Here is an 18842-nt window from a genome sequence, read left to right as displayed (position 1 = left end):
ATGTCAGTAGTCACCATTGAATACAATTAAAAACTGATTCATCCTGACAGTCAACCCCTTACTTAGATGTTTAATTCTTTGCAAAGACATATTTGCAGAGCCTTCTCTGACAGAGAAAATACAGTTTAATAATTCAATCAGACAAATATATGGTGAATGCCCCCTTTGTGCTTGGCCCTGCAGAAATGCCAAGTTCAGGCCACCCTCTTCATTCACAAGAGAGGGTTCTCATGGTTTTCCAATAAACAAAATAATACAAATGAACAATCTTGAACTTGGAACGTAGATAAGCAGTGGGTCACATTTAACCTTAAAAAACTGAAAAGCAACATGATATGAGTCCAGATGACAGTTGCTGCAGGTGACCAGCTCTGGTGACCCCCTCCTCCAACCCTTCCCCCCCCCACCATACTTCTGTGCACTCTCCTGACACCAGCTTTAACCCCACAATTGTGACAAGAGGGACCAGTATAAAACCAGCAGCTGGACACGGAAGCTTCTGGATTTAAAAGTGTCAGAGGATACAAGCAAACTGTCATCACAATGCATGAGGAGAAGCCAGGGTCTACGGGAGGGCAGCAGCTGCAAAGACTGATGGGGACATGTGACGGTACAACCTCATGAAGCCAACCTGATGGGCTCCGTCACCCCCAGAGAAATCAGCCCAAAGGCTGCGGGCGACAGCTAGTACTCATTTCCCGCCACTGACAGCCATGTAGGAATCACAGGTCATTGTGGGCAGGACTACTGGTTTTGCAAAAGAACCTGGAAATCTGAATTTATCTGTGTAATCTCCAGATATTTGTAGTTTCCTGAAAACATCGTGCAGATAAACAAATTGTGTCCACGGGCATAGCAGATCATCGGGCGACTGATTAGCAATCTCTGCACAGGGCATGACCGCAAGTGAAATGTATGTTTAGTCAACAGTGAGTCCTCTGAGGAACTGATAAACTCTGTGGAAAGGACACACACACACAGATACCACACCAGCCAAAGACTAAAGAACATGATTCAATACAGAACACCAGCAGTCATTACTGGCTCAGACAAAACACGAAGAAGTCGGTCATTTCAGATTCTTTTTTTTCCACTCACTCCCCACCTCACATTTCTACCTCCAAACACATTCCAAAGGTAACCACCTCTCCTTGTCATCATGGCTCCCACTCTAGTTCATGCCTCCAGGACCAGGCTAATTGAACCCTTTGCTTCTGCATGAGAGCCAGAATAACTCTAATTATAGGCAAAGACGATCCAAACTCCAAATAAAAGATCCTCTGTGATCAGGTCCCCACCCTGTCTCTAATCTGACACTGTCTTATTCTCCTTCTTTGATACTCCCAAATCACAGTTATTTCCATCATAGAGGCCAAGTTTTTCAGCAATAGTAGTAGTGGTAATAGAAAAAAAAATTCTGCAGAAGATTGAATAAGAAAGTAAAATTTAGGAAGTCTAGTTTGGAGTTCTTAAAAGGGCCAAGTGCTAATTCTTTATAGCAACAACCAACCAACCAGAGACAAAATTAGGACTTGTATTTTCCATTTGGAAGACTGATCAGTGCCTTCTTTCTGGAGTTGCTAGGCTGACACCGACCCCCCGCAGCTGACAAATGCAGGCCTTGCCTTCAAGGCCCTCGGAACCTAGATGTAAACAAAACCAACACAGCATGCTGAACACATTAAGAGGGACTCATGAGCTAGCGTGGTTCCGTCAAATTTGTACCAAGTAACAGATACAGTACACAGGCAGAATCTGTCCTATGATTTACCTAATCTCATTACAAATAATCAAGTTACAACTGGGTATAATTTTTAATTTTTAAATGCTTTCACAACTAATATATCTGATAAGGTATCTTACAAACAAATAATATATGAGCCCTTTGACATTGTTCAGCTATTCTGTTATTTATGCTCTATCTATTTTCAAAACAGGATTTGAGGCAGCCAATGCAATTCAGTTACAATCTCCACTGTTTACTGTGTGTGTGCGTGCACACATGTATTCATGCATATACATGGCATATACATATATACACACATACCATATAGCATATATACCATAACGTATTTGCATTCTTCTCAAATTCATCTGAGATTAACCTGATGTCCCCAGCTTCTGATAACATATTGTAAGCTTTAGCACCTCTCTCTTATTTTTTTATTGTTTTCTGTTTTTGATCATTTTTGGCAAGGGGTTGGTTATTTTAAAACTCCAAAAGAAATAAGCAAAATAATTTAATATTTCTTTTAACATTTTTAAAGCCAGAATCTTTCATTTATGAATCACCAATCTCAGCATCCTTTTGGTTCCTGTAATTCTTCATTTTCTTAAAAGTCAGTAAGTGTATCAGTGAGCACCATGAACAATGCCATTTTGGTTAATTATGTTTATATATAAATATATTTTTTAAGTTTTTTATAACAAAAATGTTACGCTTTTTCTCAAAGAATATTTTCTTTGGATTTCTTCTAACTTTTTGTGATGTGTATTACTGCGTACAATAAATAACAGGTTAAAACAAAGAATAGTATCTCTAGTCAAGATTAAGCAAACTGATAAAATGAGGTTCATCACAACTATAAACTTATAGCTTCACCAGTGGAATGAAGACCTATGATGGTCAATATCAACTTTATGATTCCACCCAGTGAGAGCAAAATGAGTGCAAGGAAATGCCTAAGGAGGTCTTTAAACACCTTGCAAGGAAAGCCAGCAAGATTGCTACAAAGAATCAGTGAGCACAGGGCTCTTGGCCCCATCTTCTACAAAGCTTCCTACACATCTTTTCCCACTCTCATTTTTGTGACCATCAACTTCCAACATGAGAAGAGGACAAAACAATAGGACACTAAAAGCAATGTCCCACTGCCTCCAAAAGGAACCCATTTGAATAGCTCTCCACATTGAAATCTATTAAAAAAAAAAAAATGCTTCACAGATTTTCCTTTTATGCTCCATCAATATAAACTTCAAGTTTGGAATTTAGTGACGTATATGAAAACTTGGCTCATCTTTGTCTACAAAAAGGGAAAGGCAGAAATCTGCCCAAACTAAAGTTCAGCATTTTGAAGTCTACACATTCTCTGTCTAACCTTTATTTGTTAAACCTCTTTTGAGAATCGCCTAACCAAACTGATAAAAGAGCTTCTGCAATTTGTATGTCTCAGCTCTGCCAGATGAGCAGCTCTGAAAGTCAGCCAAACAAAATGCAGGCTGGGAGTCAGAAGAAAGTCCCCAACAGTGAAGCAATGAGGCCCTTGCTGCCTCCCTCGGGAGACCAGCCTACTAACAAACCAGAGGCTCTTAAGGATGAGAGGAACAAAACACTCAAGCTTTACCCACCAGACAATGGAATGAAGTGGGTTTAATGAGCCAGTGCTTTTTTTTTTTTTTTTTTTCATTTCTGTTTTAAAATATATGTGTAGCACAGACCAGGGGTACCGCAAGTTAGGGTTACCTGAGAGGGTCCTAATTCAGCATTCCTAAGTAATTATAATCTCCTATAATGTTTCATAACAATGCCTCAATATTTCTTAGCAATATAAGGCAAGTAATTACGATCAAGTGTGTTTTATAGCTAAAGGAATAAAAACCAAGTGACCTGGGAAAATTGGCTAATAATTTGCCTGAGGTCATAAATAAACGAGCAGCACATCCAGGAATAAATGTTAAATTTCCTAACTCTTAGCTCCTTTAGATAATCATTTTCTTCTGAGCTCTTCATAACTTTTTAAAATCCAACAACCATAAGCTGTTCTACACCGGATGACTTCTCGGGATTCCCAAACTCTAAAGCATATCTCTGTAACATATTAACATGATTTGCAGCAAAAAGAATATATATTTATAGTGAATGCTGCCTTAGCTATATTTCTTTATAAAGTGAAAAATCAAAAGATGGTTTTAGGGCGCCTGGGTGGCTCAGTTGGTTAAGCGACTGCCTTCGGCTCAGGTCATGATCCTGGAGTCCCTGGATCGAGTCCCACATTGGGCTCCCTGCTCGGCAGGGAGTCTGCTTCTCCCTCTGACCCTCCCCCCTCTCATGTGCTCTCTCTCATTCTCTCTCTCTCAAATAAATAAATAAAATCTTTTTTTTAAAAAAAAAGATGGTTTTAGATCCATATTATTCAATATTCTCAAGCTCTTTACCAAATCCCTTATCAAGGAATGAATTGAGTCGATTTTAACTTTTAAATCTCATTTTTCATCGCCCAAATTTAATAGGAAGATTCTATTTGAAGAATCCTATGCAGCAAGCAGGCGAATCTTATGTATTAAACCCAAATGGTGATTTAACAATCTTTCCAGTGCAACTTCAAAAAACAGGTAATTAGGGAAACTGCATAGCTGGATTTGTTTGTCGATTTTTGTGAGTAAATGCAGCAAAAATGTATTTATATCCATGAAATAACTCCATTTATGCCATTTTGCACTCAATTCTATACTCCCTCCTACCTCTTTCCAATATAACCACTACCAACTGGTTTATGGATATAAAGTATCAGGCATTTAAATATGTTTTTGTCACTGTCATTGACTAATCTATCAAGCCTATCAAGGCTCACTGGGGGCCTCCTAAATGCCAGAAGTGGTGCCAGTGACCAAAATAAACAATCCTTGCACCATGGAGCATCCACTGATTAGGAGAGGAGAGACAAATATTTTCAGATGCAACTAATTTAAAGTACAATTCTGATCAGTGCATCAGTGGATAAAGCTTTACGAGTAGAGAGCATATCTGCCCTCGTCTAGGAGCTCAGAAAATGTATCCTTGAAATGACATTTCAGCTCAGGCAAGAAATAGGAGAAGGAGTTGGCCAGGAAAAGATGTAGAAGGGTAGAAGCCATGAGACGTCTCATCGTAATAGCTAGAGAATCAAGAGGGAAGGAGAGTAAAGCAAAATGTAATCAGAAGTAGATTGGAGACGGCAACAATTGAGGGCCTTAAAAGCCAAGTAAGAACAGTGGGCAGCCCTTGAAAGATTTAACTGAAGAGAAAAGGGTACTGAGACTTACACTGTAAGACCACTCCTGCTATTCTGTAGAAAGCAGAAGGAAGGGATTGGATAGGTGAAGCATGGCATGGCAGAACCAGTTGGTAGATTATTACAGTGGTCCACATGTTCAGGGATAATTTTCAAAAACAGTAAAATCATGACTCATACACATGTAATATCAACACGTGTCAAAGACTTTAACTCATTAATTGACAAGAGAACCAGTAAGGTGTATGACCAGTTCAAAGGAGAATTCAAAAGACGACATGTTTATATGCAATAAAGGAAAGCAGAAATAAATTTATAATAGATGCAAAAATAGGTCTATCCAAGGTATAATAATCAACTGCATTCCACCTACTTTGCATTTTTATGTGTAAGAATTATTTGCATTATTATCTGTTTTCTACAACTCTCAGAGTTGTAGAGTAGCTCACAGATAAGGGAAGGCCAATAACCCAGATGTCTGAGCTGACAGGATTCTCACTAATCTTTTTGCCTATCTTAAAGTCTTTCACATTTTTTCCTAACTCAGATGATAGTGACTTGGCAAAAGGAGGTGTCAGAAAAGAGGGAGAAAAGTAGACATTTTGAATATATATAGGTAGTGGAATCAATTAAGATTTGGCATTTTGATTACAATGGGCCGGGGAGGGGGTGCTTGGGTGGCTCAGCTGGTTAAGCAACTGCCTTCAGCTCAGGTCATGATCCTGGAGTCCCGGGATCGAGTCCCGGGATCAAGTCCCACATCCGGCTACCTGCTCGGCAGGGAGTCTGCTTCTCCCTCTGACCCTCCTCCCTCTCATGCTCTCTCTCTCTCTCTAATAAATAAAAAAATTAAATTAAATTAAAAAATGAAAACACTTAAAAAAAAAAATGGGCTGGGGAGGGGACCACAAAGAAAATGTCCAGGGATGGAATTCAAAATAAATTCCTAAACGGTGGAAGATACCATCAGTTATCTATATGTATTTTTCAGGACAAGGGCCCAACTGCCCTAGGGAGGGACCCACGCTGCAGGGAAGCAGCAGACTCAATCAATAATTCTATTTTAAACTCTACCACAATATACCAAAAGACATGGATAAAAAAATAAATGAAATCAAGTTCATTCTTTTCACCAGGATTTTTTTTTCTTATGCTAGCCTCTGGATTACTTAGTGACACCATGCCCGAAAACTACCTTTTCCCAGCAGAGTGGAATTAAACTGTATGGGAGTCTATGGAAATCTCCCAGCGTAGAAATGTTATTCTCTTTCCTGACCAGCAGTGTGGAAGCAATCTGATTTATGGATTTAAGACAGCCAGAGGAAAGAAAAAATGTGGATGAAGTTCAATGTCACTGCCATGAACTCTCCATCTCTTTATATCCAAATATTCATAATTTATTTGATAAGTTTGTTCTAGAACCATCAAATTTTCCTTCTACTTTGATTTCTGACTCAAAGTCATCTGAAAGGAAATGTTTCCAGGGTCAGCTCTATTTTTGATACTTTTTCTCCAAACAAAATAAGCTTTTAGCTTCCCTGTCAGTTTACATAACTGGAACTGTTAAAATGTTAAAAATGTTAAAAATGATAATATTACCTGGTCTTTTCACCGTCTTCGTAATAATTTACGAAATAATTTGCATGGGGCAAATAATTTACATGGGACTTAAAACCCTCACTGAATAGTACAGAATAATATATACATTATAAAATGTACAAATTTAAATGTCAAGTTCGTTAAGTAAACTATCCTGGTAGTACTGGACTTTGTGTTATATGAGGTCTCTTTAAAGATGCTAATCATCAGCGATAAATACTGAGCTATTTCTTTTTTTTTTTCTTTAAGATTTATTTATTTATTTGAGAGAGAGAAAGAATGAGAGTGAGGGGAGGGGGCAGAGGTAGAGGGAGAGAGAATTTCAAGCAGACTCCCCGCTAAGCGTGGAGCCCAACATGGGGCTCAGTTTCACAACCCTGAGATCATGCCCTGAACTGAAACCAAGAATCAGACACTTAACTGATTGAGCCACCCAGTGCCCTGATACTGAGCTATTTCTTGAGAGAATTCAGGTACATGACCCAAATGATCCAGTAGACACTGAGGACCACCCAATGGAAAAGAAGTTAAGGGACAGTAGCTGCAGTGAGGATGTTTTTAAAGCTCAGCAAAGGGGTACTTGGGCCACACTGGGTATGAGTGACAGCTTTGGTACCAGCCTTGCATCCATCAGTAACAGCTCTGGACCTGGAGATGAAGCACACCTACTGGGTGACGCTCCAGCTCAACCGCCTGTCATATACCGTCAAGGTACTATCTCGCCTGAGCCAAATTTATGGCAACACTGATAAAGTTTTCAATTTCATTTTCAATTATTCTTTCTCAGTTGTCACCTCTATTCGCCTACTCTCCACCTTTCCATGCCCTATTTGCACTAGTTCTCTCCATTCTCGTAGACAGGGATAAAAGTCATTCACCCAGTTTCAAATGTCCCCCAAACGTAGGTCTACCAAGACTATGATGTTTTCAAATGATCTTTAAAATCAGTTCTAAGGTAATTCTTCCCCAATGACTACACTGAGCTGCTAAAAAGTAGGTCTGCTTAACTTGCTCTACCTAGAAATGACCGTATAATCCTCCATAACAACCAGGATGGATAATCTTACACATCTGAGCACTCATAAAACCACTGGGTTAAAACATCTCCTATCCAAACTCTCTCAGTTGCTGAAACAATACTGCCCAGAATATGGTCAATGCAGACGGATATTTCAGAAGTTTTGAATCATGTCAAATCCAAAGCACCCAGATGTTACCTGTGCTTCTAAAATAAAACAAATTAAAATTTCCCCCAAAATACCTATGTCTGCTCTGGAATAAATCCTACACATAAAACCACCAATTATGCAAGCACTTCTATATTCTTGACCCTTCTGTCAAAGTTCGTTTTCACATTCCTTACATTCTCAGAGGCAAGATAAAACATCCCTCAACAAAAACGTGCAAAACCTAAGAAAACACTGCACTCAAATAATCATCTGTAAACACTGAGATGTGAAGCAATTTTTAAACCATGCTGCTACACATAGTAATCCTAAAACATTCTCACGTTGCCTCAAAGAAATACCAATGTTTATTTTCTTGACCTTTGCAACCTTCTCAAATAGAAAATTCTGAAAAAAGAAAAAACCTCTTAATTAAAGTAGCTTTCATACTATTTAAAAGACTATGATGATGTTTCGCCCAGAAAGTTTTATTTCTCCTCTTTCTGGTGTGGAGTCCTGCAAATTTCCCTCCCACTTCAAACTTAAAGGACCAAATTCCAATGTCAATAACCAATGGATAATTACATAAGAACAAGTTTCAAAATAGCACTGCCAATTCCTTTGTCGGTTTGCCTGCCCTAAAAGGAATATTGCTCAAAACACTGATTATGTTCCAAGTGGTTATAAATGCTGAGAAAGAGTAGATTCTTGGGGAAAGAAGTGAGAAAGTGTTCAAAAAAAGAACCACAGTGCAGATCAACATTATTAGCCACATCCACAGGTAGGAAAATCCTTAAACGTTTCTGCATGGGGTAGAAAGGCTACCTGAATAACAATCTGATTTTAACCAGGCAAAGTGAAATCATCATCTGTCTAGCTAAGTGAACACAAAATTTGCCCAGTGATATATTCATTTCCTAAATGTACCCAGGATTCACAGAGTCAAAAGCAGCAAACTGTTGCCCTATATCTGGAGAATGCCAGGTAAAAATAAAAAGCTGTTTATACCATGAAGGTGTTTACACCATGAACTGTTTGTATCAGGATTTCCGTTTAAATATATTTGAGAAGAGAATTTTTTAAAAAGTATAAATGCATCTGCATACTCAGAAGATTTCTATTCGGTCACATCATGGGAAAATTCATTGCAATTCCAAACAAACTCCGTCAATCAGAAAGAGGCATTTGAATCACCATAAAGTGTTTGAAAGTCTCCGTTACCTTTGAAAATCGAGCGTTAATCCATTTGGTAAAGGTTTTCTTCTGCACGTCATTGTGTTCATCTGTGGGAGGGAAAAGGAAGAAGGGAAATGTATGAAAGTCTGTACCTTTGGGAAGGGTTCTATATACAACCATCCCCATCATGGAGAGTTTAAAATAGAAGTCCTCCTAGTAGTTCCTGAGGCACAAAGATCCACAGCTAAGAACAGGAAGGCTGAGGGAGTCTGCTTGCACAGGAAGCCAGGGCACCTTCCCTAGGGGGCTGGCCCTCCCCTCCTGAGCCTCAGCATATTGCCGCCAACCATTCGATCATGTGTGTGGGACAGAATCAGCACCTCACTTTCACAATTACACATAATACTTTCTGTTGCATTTTGTTTAAGTAAAATTTCAGCATGAGAAAGACGTTAGCATGTCCAAAACAAAAATCAAAGTCATCCATGAAAAACCTAAGAAACTCATGATCTTCCTCCTTTTCTGTACAAGTCCTACACCCTTCAGAACAAAAACTAGCATAAGGTTATTCCACAACCTGTTTTCTTGTAGTAAAACTGATAGGACAAGATTTTAATGATCTTGATCTATAAATACAGTATTTTACAAGTGGAGAAATCAGAGTCGTTCTTTTAAAAAAAAAAAAAAGATCAACTTTGGTTTTGATTACAAATTCATGTTCCAAGCCCAAGCCAATAAAAATTGACTTTAAAAACTACAGCATCTTGAACGTCTTGAAGATGGGCAGAATGATTTAGTTAAGCACAGGGAAACCATGTGATATATCAAAAAGAACAAAGAGCTTTAGAACAAAATAGACCGCACCCCAATCCACTTAGTGTGTGACCTCGGGTAAATCATTACAATGCCTCCTCACCTCGGGTTCTCATCTGTAAAAGAGAAATAAATAACACCCAGCTTGCAAGGGCATTTTGAGGATTAGTGACTATGAGCGGAAACCACTTGGCAAAGAGCTGGCTTTGAGCTCTCTGTTACTGTTATGCTACAATTATTACTACAGTATACATGTAAACATGAAAGATAAATACCCATTGTACCCTCTCTGTTATTTCTAATGATACCCTCTTCAACTGCTCCCCAGTTCTCTATTACAACCAGCAAGAGTCAGTGTTGGCTTAACACCTAGAGAACAGCACATTAACAATCTCCAACTGGTTCCGAAAGCTGCCTCAGGAGGATTTGGAACCAAGCAGAAAGCTGCGGTTCTGTCTGCGTGTATGAATACGCCGCCTGCCCGGGACCATCCACACTGCCAGGCTGCCTCCCACAACGTAACAGCAAAATAATAACAGAGAGGCCCCAGTGCGCTCTGCTCTCCGCGCATTAGTTTCAAAGGGCTGCCTTCAACATAGACCTCATGCATCTCTAACAGCAGAATTAGAAGTTCACCCACCACTTCACCAAGTTTGTGATATCTTTGGTCCTTACTCCCTTCTGGTAGGAGAGTTTGTGATTAAAAGGTCATTCCTGAAATAAATAGGATAGCTGCAGCTCCAGAAAAGAGTGCACTCTTACACATCCATAAAGGTAATTGGAGACTGACTCAGAGACACAAAGGGGACAATTGGATGAAAAACAAAACTGCTGTCTAAGAACCCTCTTGATGTTAATTGCACTGAGAGGTAGGTAGCCTGCCTTCCAGGAAGGACAATGCAGTCAGCATCAGACCTGATTTCAGGCTTTCTACCATCGATCAATGCCACATATAAGCCATTTATTAACCAAGAGGACTTGCTTACACACTCTGAATGTCCCCACCTTGCAATCACGCCCAAGAGGGACAGAGCTGAGATGATACACAGAAGTCAAGTCAGCCACATACATCAACCTGCAGAGAGCACTATACCAGCCCCACCAATATAAATATAATATTAAATATCAGTGTTCAGAGCTCTTAGAAAAGCTAATTATTTGTCCCATTAGCCTTAGAAAGGATTTACTTTTGTACATTTTACCATACATATTATTCCATATTGCTATGAACAAAAATACATATAAAGGTCATAAATATTAAATTTTCCTAATTTCATAACATTCATACAATTTGAAGATTTTATCACCATAAAAATGGAGAATATTCTTAGGGATTAATATTAATAAATTTTGGTTTTTTCTTACCCTCTTTTCTGAGCATTTAACCTTCTTATTTTCAAACACATGTTAAAATATTTAATACTTCATAGGTTCCTCTCCAGATATAGACTGGACAAAGAAATGAGTATGTGCACCCTACCAAATGATAACTAAGGTTTTTCAACTTATCACACAAAGAAGGAAATCAAATTCTAAAAATAGATTCCTGCCACACAGAGATGTTTATAAAAATTAATAAGTGAATGTTTCTATAATAGTCTTTGATCTTTGGGTCAAATCAAAGTTTGAATGAGTCTAAGTAACCAATATGAAATAAAGTATGAGGTTGCAGAGATAAAGTATATGTGGAGTTTAGATAATTAACATTTCAAATGTTAGCTTCGTATGCTTATCGCAGAGATATATCCAGCATCCAAACCTTTCAAAAATACTCCCAAATTTATAAACACTCCTCTGTATTCATTTTCCTGATACAGTTAAAAAAGGGGGGGTTCTGGAGTGGAAGGGGGCGGGGGGATGGGTTAGCCTGGTGATGGGTATTAAAGAGGGCACGTATTGAATGGAGCACTGGGTGTTATACGCAAACAATGAATCATGGAACACTACACCAAAAACTAATGATGTAATGTATGGTGATTAACATAACATAATAAAACAAAATTTTTTTTAAAAAGGAGGGGAAGAGTTCATATTTCAATAAGGCGTTAGTTCACATTTCCCTTTTCTAACAATCACATACACATACACACACACACACACACACACACACACACCCCTCTTATTTCTACCAGAGAGGAATTCAGTAAAAGAACTGGAATTAGCCTGTAGCTTTTCAATTATGAGATTAAAATGTAACAAATTTGGAACACTTACTAGTAGAAAACTGCCCTCTGCACCACAATTAAGGTAACAACACTGGCCCAGGTCCTGTTTCTGGGAGGTGAAAATACGCTAGCAAAGCGATAAGCAAGACAACTAAAAAATCTCAGTCATGGAATTCAAATCAGTAATTCTGCCCTTCCTAGAAATTTATACAGAACTTCAAAAGTCTCAAAGTCATTCAGCTCTCCATTATCAAGCCAATCTGTCATTTAATTTCTCCAAAATAAAAATGTATAGACAACACCATCTTACATATAACTCAATTATTCTATATAAATAAGTTAGTATAATTTACACTCTAAATGTATTCATTCCAGTTTCCAAACAAGCATTTTCTTTAGATTTGGATTTTAGAAAAACTCTTTAGTTTCTGAAAGCCTTTTGGGGCTTAGCAAATCTTATCCATTAATGACCTTTCTCCATTAGGGGGACAAACACGGGACTGAATTAGGAGAAGAAAAATGTGTTAAATCCCTTAAGGCTGATTTTCCAAATTCTTCCTCTAAATATTTTGCTCCTCTTAAAATGCTTCTGACATGCTCACACAGATCCAAGGGCCTTTGCTGCTGTCTCGCCCGGAATTTTATTTCTGTGATGGGTGAGAGAAGTGAAGCAAGAAACATCAACAAAACTGCCTGATAAATCTTCCAGGAAACTGGCTTGCAATTTTTTTCACTTGACCAGCTCAAATGCATATCAAAAATTCTTTCAGCAGAACGTAGCAACAAATCTCAATTTAAATCCTAAACTGGAAATGTGGCAGAGAAATTAGACTTGTTTCCCTTATGGAAATACCCAAGTCCTAGGAACATGCATACCGCCATTAAAACTGGACTACTATTAGAGAGAAAGCACTATCCGCCAGTACATCTTTCAAAGAAATTGAAGAGTATCCAATTGGCTGGCAATAACCTAAGTTCCATAGAATGCAATTATTCAGAAAAGAAGTCCCTACACTTTAAACCAAAAGAGAAATGTCTTGTTGGATGATTTAAAACTTGGACTGGCTTTATTAAAGCCTCTCATGAAACGCAACTCACCCTAGAAAGCCAGTTCCTCATTAGCAAAAGAGATTATTTCAGAAGCAATGAAAGCATTTCAGACCATACTCCCACTTCTTCTTTTTCTGGCTACTGTATTTAGTCAAGCCCAAAGAAACCTACCACCAAGGCTTAGTGAGATCATTCTCCTCTCTTGGTGTCTGCTACCCACTTGCTTGGCCTTTGAACACCAGCAATTCATTTATTGAAACAACATGAATTAAAATGGCACATGGAAATATGTAAATATTTATGTAATAATCTGCCAAATGTTGCAAACATGTAGTCAAAGATACAGAGACAAGAGGAGACAGACGGCTCTCAATTAGAGTGTGTAAACTCTGAATTTGTTTCAAAACCTGACATCCTCATAGGACCTGAAAAAAAAAAAAACTTTAAAATGTGCTTTTTTGTCAAAATTGTCAAAACTACCTAAGTATATGTGGAGTTTAGATAATTAACATTTCAAATGTTAGCTTTGTATGCTTATCGCATTTAAGTTATTAAAGCCAAAAACTGCATTTGAAACAGACTTTCAGACCTCACTCTATAAAAAGCAAAAAACAATTTGATGGTCTCTTTAGGAGATGTGAAGGTGAGGACTTTCAGACCTCACTCTATAAAAAGCAAAAAACAATTCGATGGTCTCTTTAGGAGATGTGAAGGTGCGTGAAGTGACAAGAGGAAAACAACTTTACTTTTCAAATAAGAACCCTGAGATCCAGAGACAAAAGCTGAATGAATTGCTCAGCGTCACCCACTGCGCAAGTGACAAGAGTAACAAACAGAACCAGGTCCCACTGACTCCTGAACCTGCATTCAATGTATGCCAAGCACAAGCAGGTCAGAGTTTCGTTGGGAAAAAAGGCACTTAAAATATATCTTGCAGGACAGACAAAGTCTGGTTCATGCGAAGAATGGCATTCTAGACAGAGTAAGAGAAAACAGAATAATACCCTCTTCATTTCAGGCTCAAACTCAGTATCTACAAAAAACAGCATATTTAATTAAAACATAATTACGTATCTATGAGAAAACAGAGGGTTTTAACATACAATAATGCTCAAAGAATAATTCTAAAATTCTCCAAACTTTAAAGTTTTCAATCCTGAAAAATGTTTATGCCCATAAAGAGTACAGAGTTACAAATATATGCTCAAAAATGTTTTTTAAGAAAATATGGATTCTTGGAAAAGCAACTTCTTTACATAAACACAAGTTCTTCTAGCATGATCCATTCACTCCCCTCCCAAATTAATGGCAATTCTGCAGCCCTTGGATTCCAAAAAATCTACAGCCCCACCTGCACTGTATTTAGGATTTCTGTCATTTTTACCATTGGAGGAAAATGTTTGTTTCAGCAGAGAACCAACCTAACCCACCCAAACTACCCACCTTACTCTCACAGAATCAGTGTGTCTAAGAGCAGGAAAGTACATAAAATTAGAGATCAAACCCCATTCTGAAACTAGACACATGGGGAGCTTATCCCACAAGATGAAGTTAGGTGGTGCCAGAAATCAAATAAGAATCCCCATCTCTTTATCTAGTACTCCTCCCGTGCTTGCAAAGCTTTTTATCATCTTGATTCAGATACAGTTCACATACCATAAAATTCATCCATGTAAAGTCTACAATTCAATGGTTTTTTTTTGGTATATTACATTATTAAAATTTTTTTAACTGTGGTGAAATACATAGAACATAAAGTTTGCCACTTTAACCATATTAAAGTGTGCAACCCAGTGGTATTAATTACATTTACAAGGTTGTGCGACCATCACCACCATGTCCAAAACTTTTTTCATCTGCCCAAATAGAAATTTTATAACCATTAAGCAATAATTCTCCCATTCACAGGGGCACCTGGCTGGCTCAGTCGGTAGAGCAGGTGACTCTTGATCTCGGAGTTGTGTGTTCAAGCCCCACCATTGGGAGTGGAGCCTACTTAAAAAACAAAGTGTTGGGACGCCTGGGTGGCTCAGTCGATTGGGCAGCTGCCTTTGGCTCAGGTCATGATCCCAGTGCCCTTGGGATCAAGTCCTGCATCGGGCTCCTTGCTCAGCAAGGAGCCTGCTTCTCCCTCTGCCTGCAGCTCCCCCTGCTTGTGCTCTCTCTCACTCTCTCTTGCCCACGCTCTCTCTAACTAACAAATAAATAAATAAATAAATAAATAAATAAATAAATAAATAAATAAATAAAAATAAAGTGTGATAATTCTCCCATTTCCCTCTCCTCTCAGGCACTAGTAACCCCTAATCTACTTTCTATCTATATGTATTTGCCTCTTCTAGATATTTCATGTAAGTGGAATCATACAGTATCTGTCCTTTTGCATCTGGCTTATTTCACCTAACATCATGTTTTCTAGGATTATCCATGTTGTAGCATGTGTCGGAATTTCCTTTTTATGGTTGAATATTTCATTGTATGTATATGCCACCTTTTTTTAAAGATTTTATTTATTTATTTTAGAGACAGAAAGAGAGCAAGAGTGAGCAGGAGGAGGAGAGAGGGAGAGGGACAGGCAGACTCCACGCTGAGCACAGAGCCTGACATGGGGCTCGATCTCACGACCCTGAGATCAGGGAGATCATGACCTGAGCCAAAACCAAGAGCTGGACGCTAAACCAACTGAGCCACCCAGACACACACCTATATGCCACATTTTATTCATCCATTCGTGTATTGATAGACACTTGGGTCATTTCTACCTTTTGGCTATTGTGAATACAGCCACAAAGAAAACTGGCATGCGAGTACCTGTTCAAGTCCCCGCTTTCAGTTCCCTTGGGTATTTACCTAGCAGTGGAATGGCTGGGTTATGTGGTCATTCTATGCTTAGATTTTGAGAAACTGCCTTCCATGGAAACTGTTTTCCATAATGACTGCATCATTTTACACTCCTATCAGCAAATGTACAGATTTCAATCTCCACATCCTCACTAACATTTATTTTCCTTTTTTAAATTATAGCCATCCTAGTAGGTGTTCAGTGGTATGTCATGGTTCAAATTTGCATTTCTCTAATGACTGATGATGCTGACCATAAGACTGCATTTTGAAAATGCAAAAACCACCCAAATCTGAGATATCCTGAAGACTTTCTACACTTGATCTTAGCCAAAAGGAAACTAGCCCAAGTTCAACAGCATGCTACTCCAAGGTCACTGGGGTTCAGATAGCTCTTTTGCATTTAATCTACAAAATACTGCAAAACAATCTATTCCCTAAAGAATTATTTCCAAAATTAGATATAAACAATAATTCCTGACCATCTTCTAATTTTAGAGTTTATTCACCTCTTACCTATTTCTAGTTGATGAATTCAAGTTTTTTAAATACAGGAGGGAACGTTTTCCAACTTTCACTTTCTAGAGCTGCTAAACTCAACCTAAAGACTGTAAGATTTGTAGGCATCCAGAATTGTTTGAAAGCTTTTCTCTGGAAATATCTTCTGGAAAAACTCTTCATATCTTAGATATAAACTGTATTATATATATTGCAAATGCAAAAGAACAAGCACTCAATTTATGGGGGCAGAAACTGTAAACTTTACATACAAACACTTCATTTTGGACTTCTGTCCCAGGAGTGAAGGAGCTTTATTAAAATCACTTGAAAGGAGCCTGGGTGGTTCAGTTGGTTAAGCGTCTGCCTTCGGCACAGGTCATGTCAGGGTCCTGGGATCAAGGCTCATATCGGGCTCCCTGCTCAGAGGGGAGTCTGCTTCTCCCTCTCCCTCCGTCCCTCACCCTGCTCATGCTCTCTCCCTCCCTCTCTCTCTCAAGTAAATAAATAAAAAATCCTTAAAAAAAATCACTTGAAATGTCACAGTACAAGGAGAGGTTATTTAGGAAGAAATGAATGAGTCATAATGATGATGAGTCACTGCCATGAAAAGTCAATAGAAAACTAATTTTTAAGTGATTTTAGTGATAAAAAAGCTAGACTTTAAAAAGAAAATATCTGCGAAATTCTCTCACTTTATTCCTATTAAAGATCTATCATGTTCCACCAACTGTCTACAGAAATCTTCATAAACATACATCTCCAGATGTATAAAAATTCATGCAAATGAGTTTTTATGAGAATGGGGAAAAATTTTTTTGAATGGAAAAAACATTCCAGTGATCTGACTTCAAACTTTCTCATGACAAGTTCTACTTTCTAAAATAGGAGCAAAAACATGTCCTTCCAACACTGCTAAATATTCACATAGTAGTTTTCTCATTTTAATTATTTAATTATTTTCCCCATTTTATGAGGAATCTATCTGGATTCCTTTTAGATTTCTAATAAGTCCATGTAATTAAACAAAAATGTCCAATAAATAGCATTTGTCAAACAAAAAATCTTGGAAAAAATATCCAAAAAAAAAAGAAAACAATACTTTCAGTATCCAAATATCTCCTCTCACTCCTATGTAGGAATGCTTTTATTTTCCATAGAACCGATGGAGAAAAACTGAACTATAGACCACATGTCTTCTATAATTACAACTTTGGGTCATCACAGTCAGATAAAAATATATACTGAGAAGCAGCGAGCAATTAATAATGAGTGAATGTGGGCGCCTGGGTGGCTCAGTTGGTTGAGCAACTGCCTTCGGCTCAGGTCATGATCCTGGAGTCCCGGGATCGAGTCCCGCATCGGGCTCCCTGCTCAGCAGGGGGTCTGCTTCTCCCTCTGACCCTCTTCCCTCTTGTGCTGTCTCTCATTCTCTCTCTCAAATAAACAAATAAAATCTTTAAAAAAATAAATAAATAGGGCGCCTGGGTGGCTCAGTCGTTAAGCGTCTGCCTTCGGCTCAGGTCATGATCCCAGGGTCCTGGGATCGAGCCCCATATCGGGCTCCCTGCTCCGCAGGAAGCCTGCTTCTTGCTCTCCCACTCCCCCTGCTTGTGTTCCTGCTCTTGCTATCTCTCTCTCTGTCAAATAAATAAATAAAATCTTTTAAAAAAATAATAAATAAATAAATAAATAATGAGTGAATGAGCATCATTAGATGCCAGTGATAACATTCTGAAGCCAACAACTCCACTGAATTAAAAGGTGTGGCAGTACTGTTTGGCTTCGCTCCTTGGAACTATTTCCATTTAATTCTGTGTGTGTCAGGACCCATGTAAGCACCCTGAGACAGATGAAGACCCAGACCACAATTCATGCAAGCTCAAGTGCTGCCTTTCAATTCAGCCACTCAGGAGAGTCTCCAGGTAGCCCCAAAGAGCAATATGACCCCAAGGAATTTGAGAACCAAAGAAAAACTATCTTCAGCTCCTCAAGATTCGACTTGCAAAAGTCTACACAACCTTAGAGGCCAGAATGAACATTCCAAAATGTCTAGAGCTACCAGCCTCCTTGACTACAACCCATCATTTGAAGAATCCTTAGGGCTGAGACTCTTCCCCTCCTTCTCTCCTCTTAATTTTTATTACTCACCTCCTTCTTCCACCCATCTTGCTTTTTTAAACATCCAAACTTCCCTCCATCCTGCCTCTCTGAATATTCTTTTCCAAAACCCCTCCCTGGACCTGTCTTGGCTTAGGTCACCATTTTGGAATTCTTAGCCATACAGATCACCGGGCTGCACGGGTGTGTTAACCCTCAAGCAATCCCAACACCCTTTGAGTCTCTGTACCATTTCTTTTCTGGAGTGTCTTTTTGCACCTTTTCATTCTCCACTTAAAACTTCCTGTATGATGTCTATAATATACAATTTCTTTTTTTTTTTTTTAGATTTTATTTATTTATTTGAGAGAAAAAGAGAGAGAGGGAGAGGAGTCAAGCAGGGGGAGTGACAGGCAGAGGGAGAAGGAGGCTCCCCACTGAGC

At 38.6% G+C, this 18842-nt stretch overlaps 1 protein-coding gene across 11 annotated transcripts in view; it reads right to left on the bottom strand.

Moving 5' to 3' along the window:
- Positions 1-18842, bottom strand: part of UTRN (utrophin) — a 496097-nt gene that overhangs the window by 386849 nt on the left and 90406 nt on the right. For all 11 annotated transcript variants that reach the window (XM_054505586.2, XM_054505588.2, XM_054505587.2 and 8 more), the window contains one exon: positions 8978-9039. In XM_054505586.2, the coding sequence (XP_054361561.2) occupies positions 8978-9039 (62 nt within the window). The remainder of the gene's footprint in view (positions 1-8977; positions 9040-18842) is intronic.

Source organism: Mirounga angustirostris, unplaced genomic scaffold, assembly GCF_029215605.1.
Source record: "Mirounga angustirostris isolate CCGP_5_RB_7025 unplaced genomic scaffold, mMirAng1.0.hap1 SCAF_8, whole genome shotgun sequence".
Taxonomy (NCBI): Eukaryota; Metazoa; Chordata; class Mammalia; order Carnivora; family Phocidae; genus Mirounga; species Mirounga angustirostris.
Note: the sequence above shows the minus strand (reverse complement) of the source record. Positions and strands in the feature narration are given on the sequence as shown.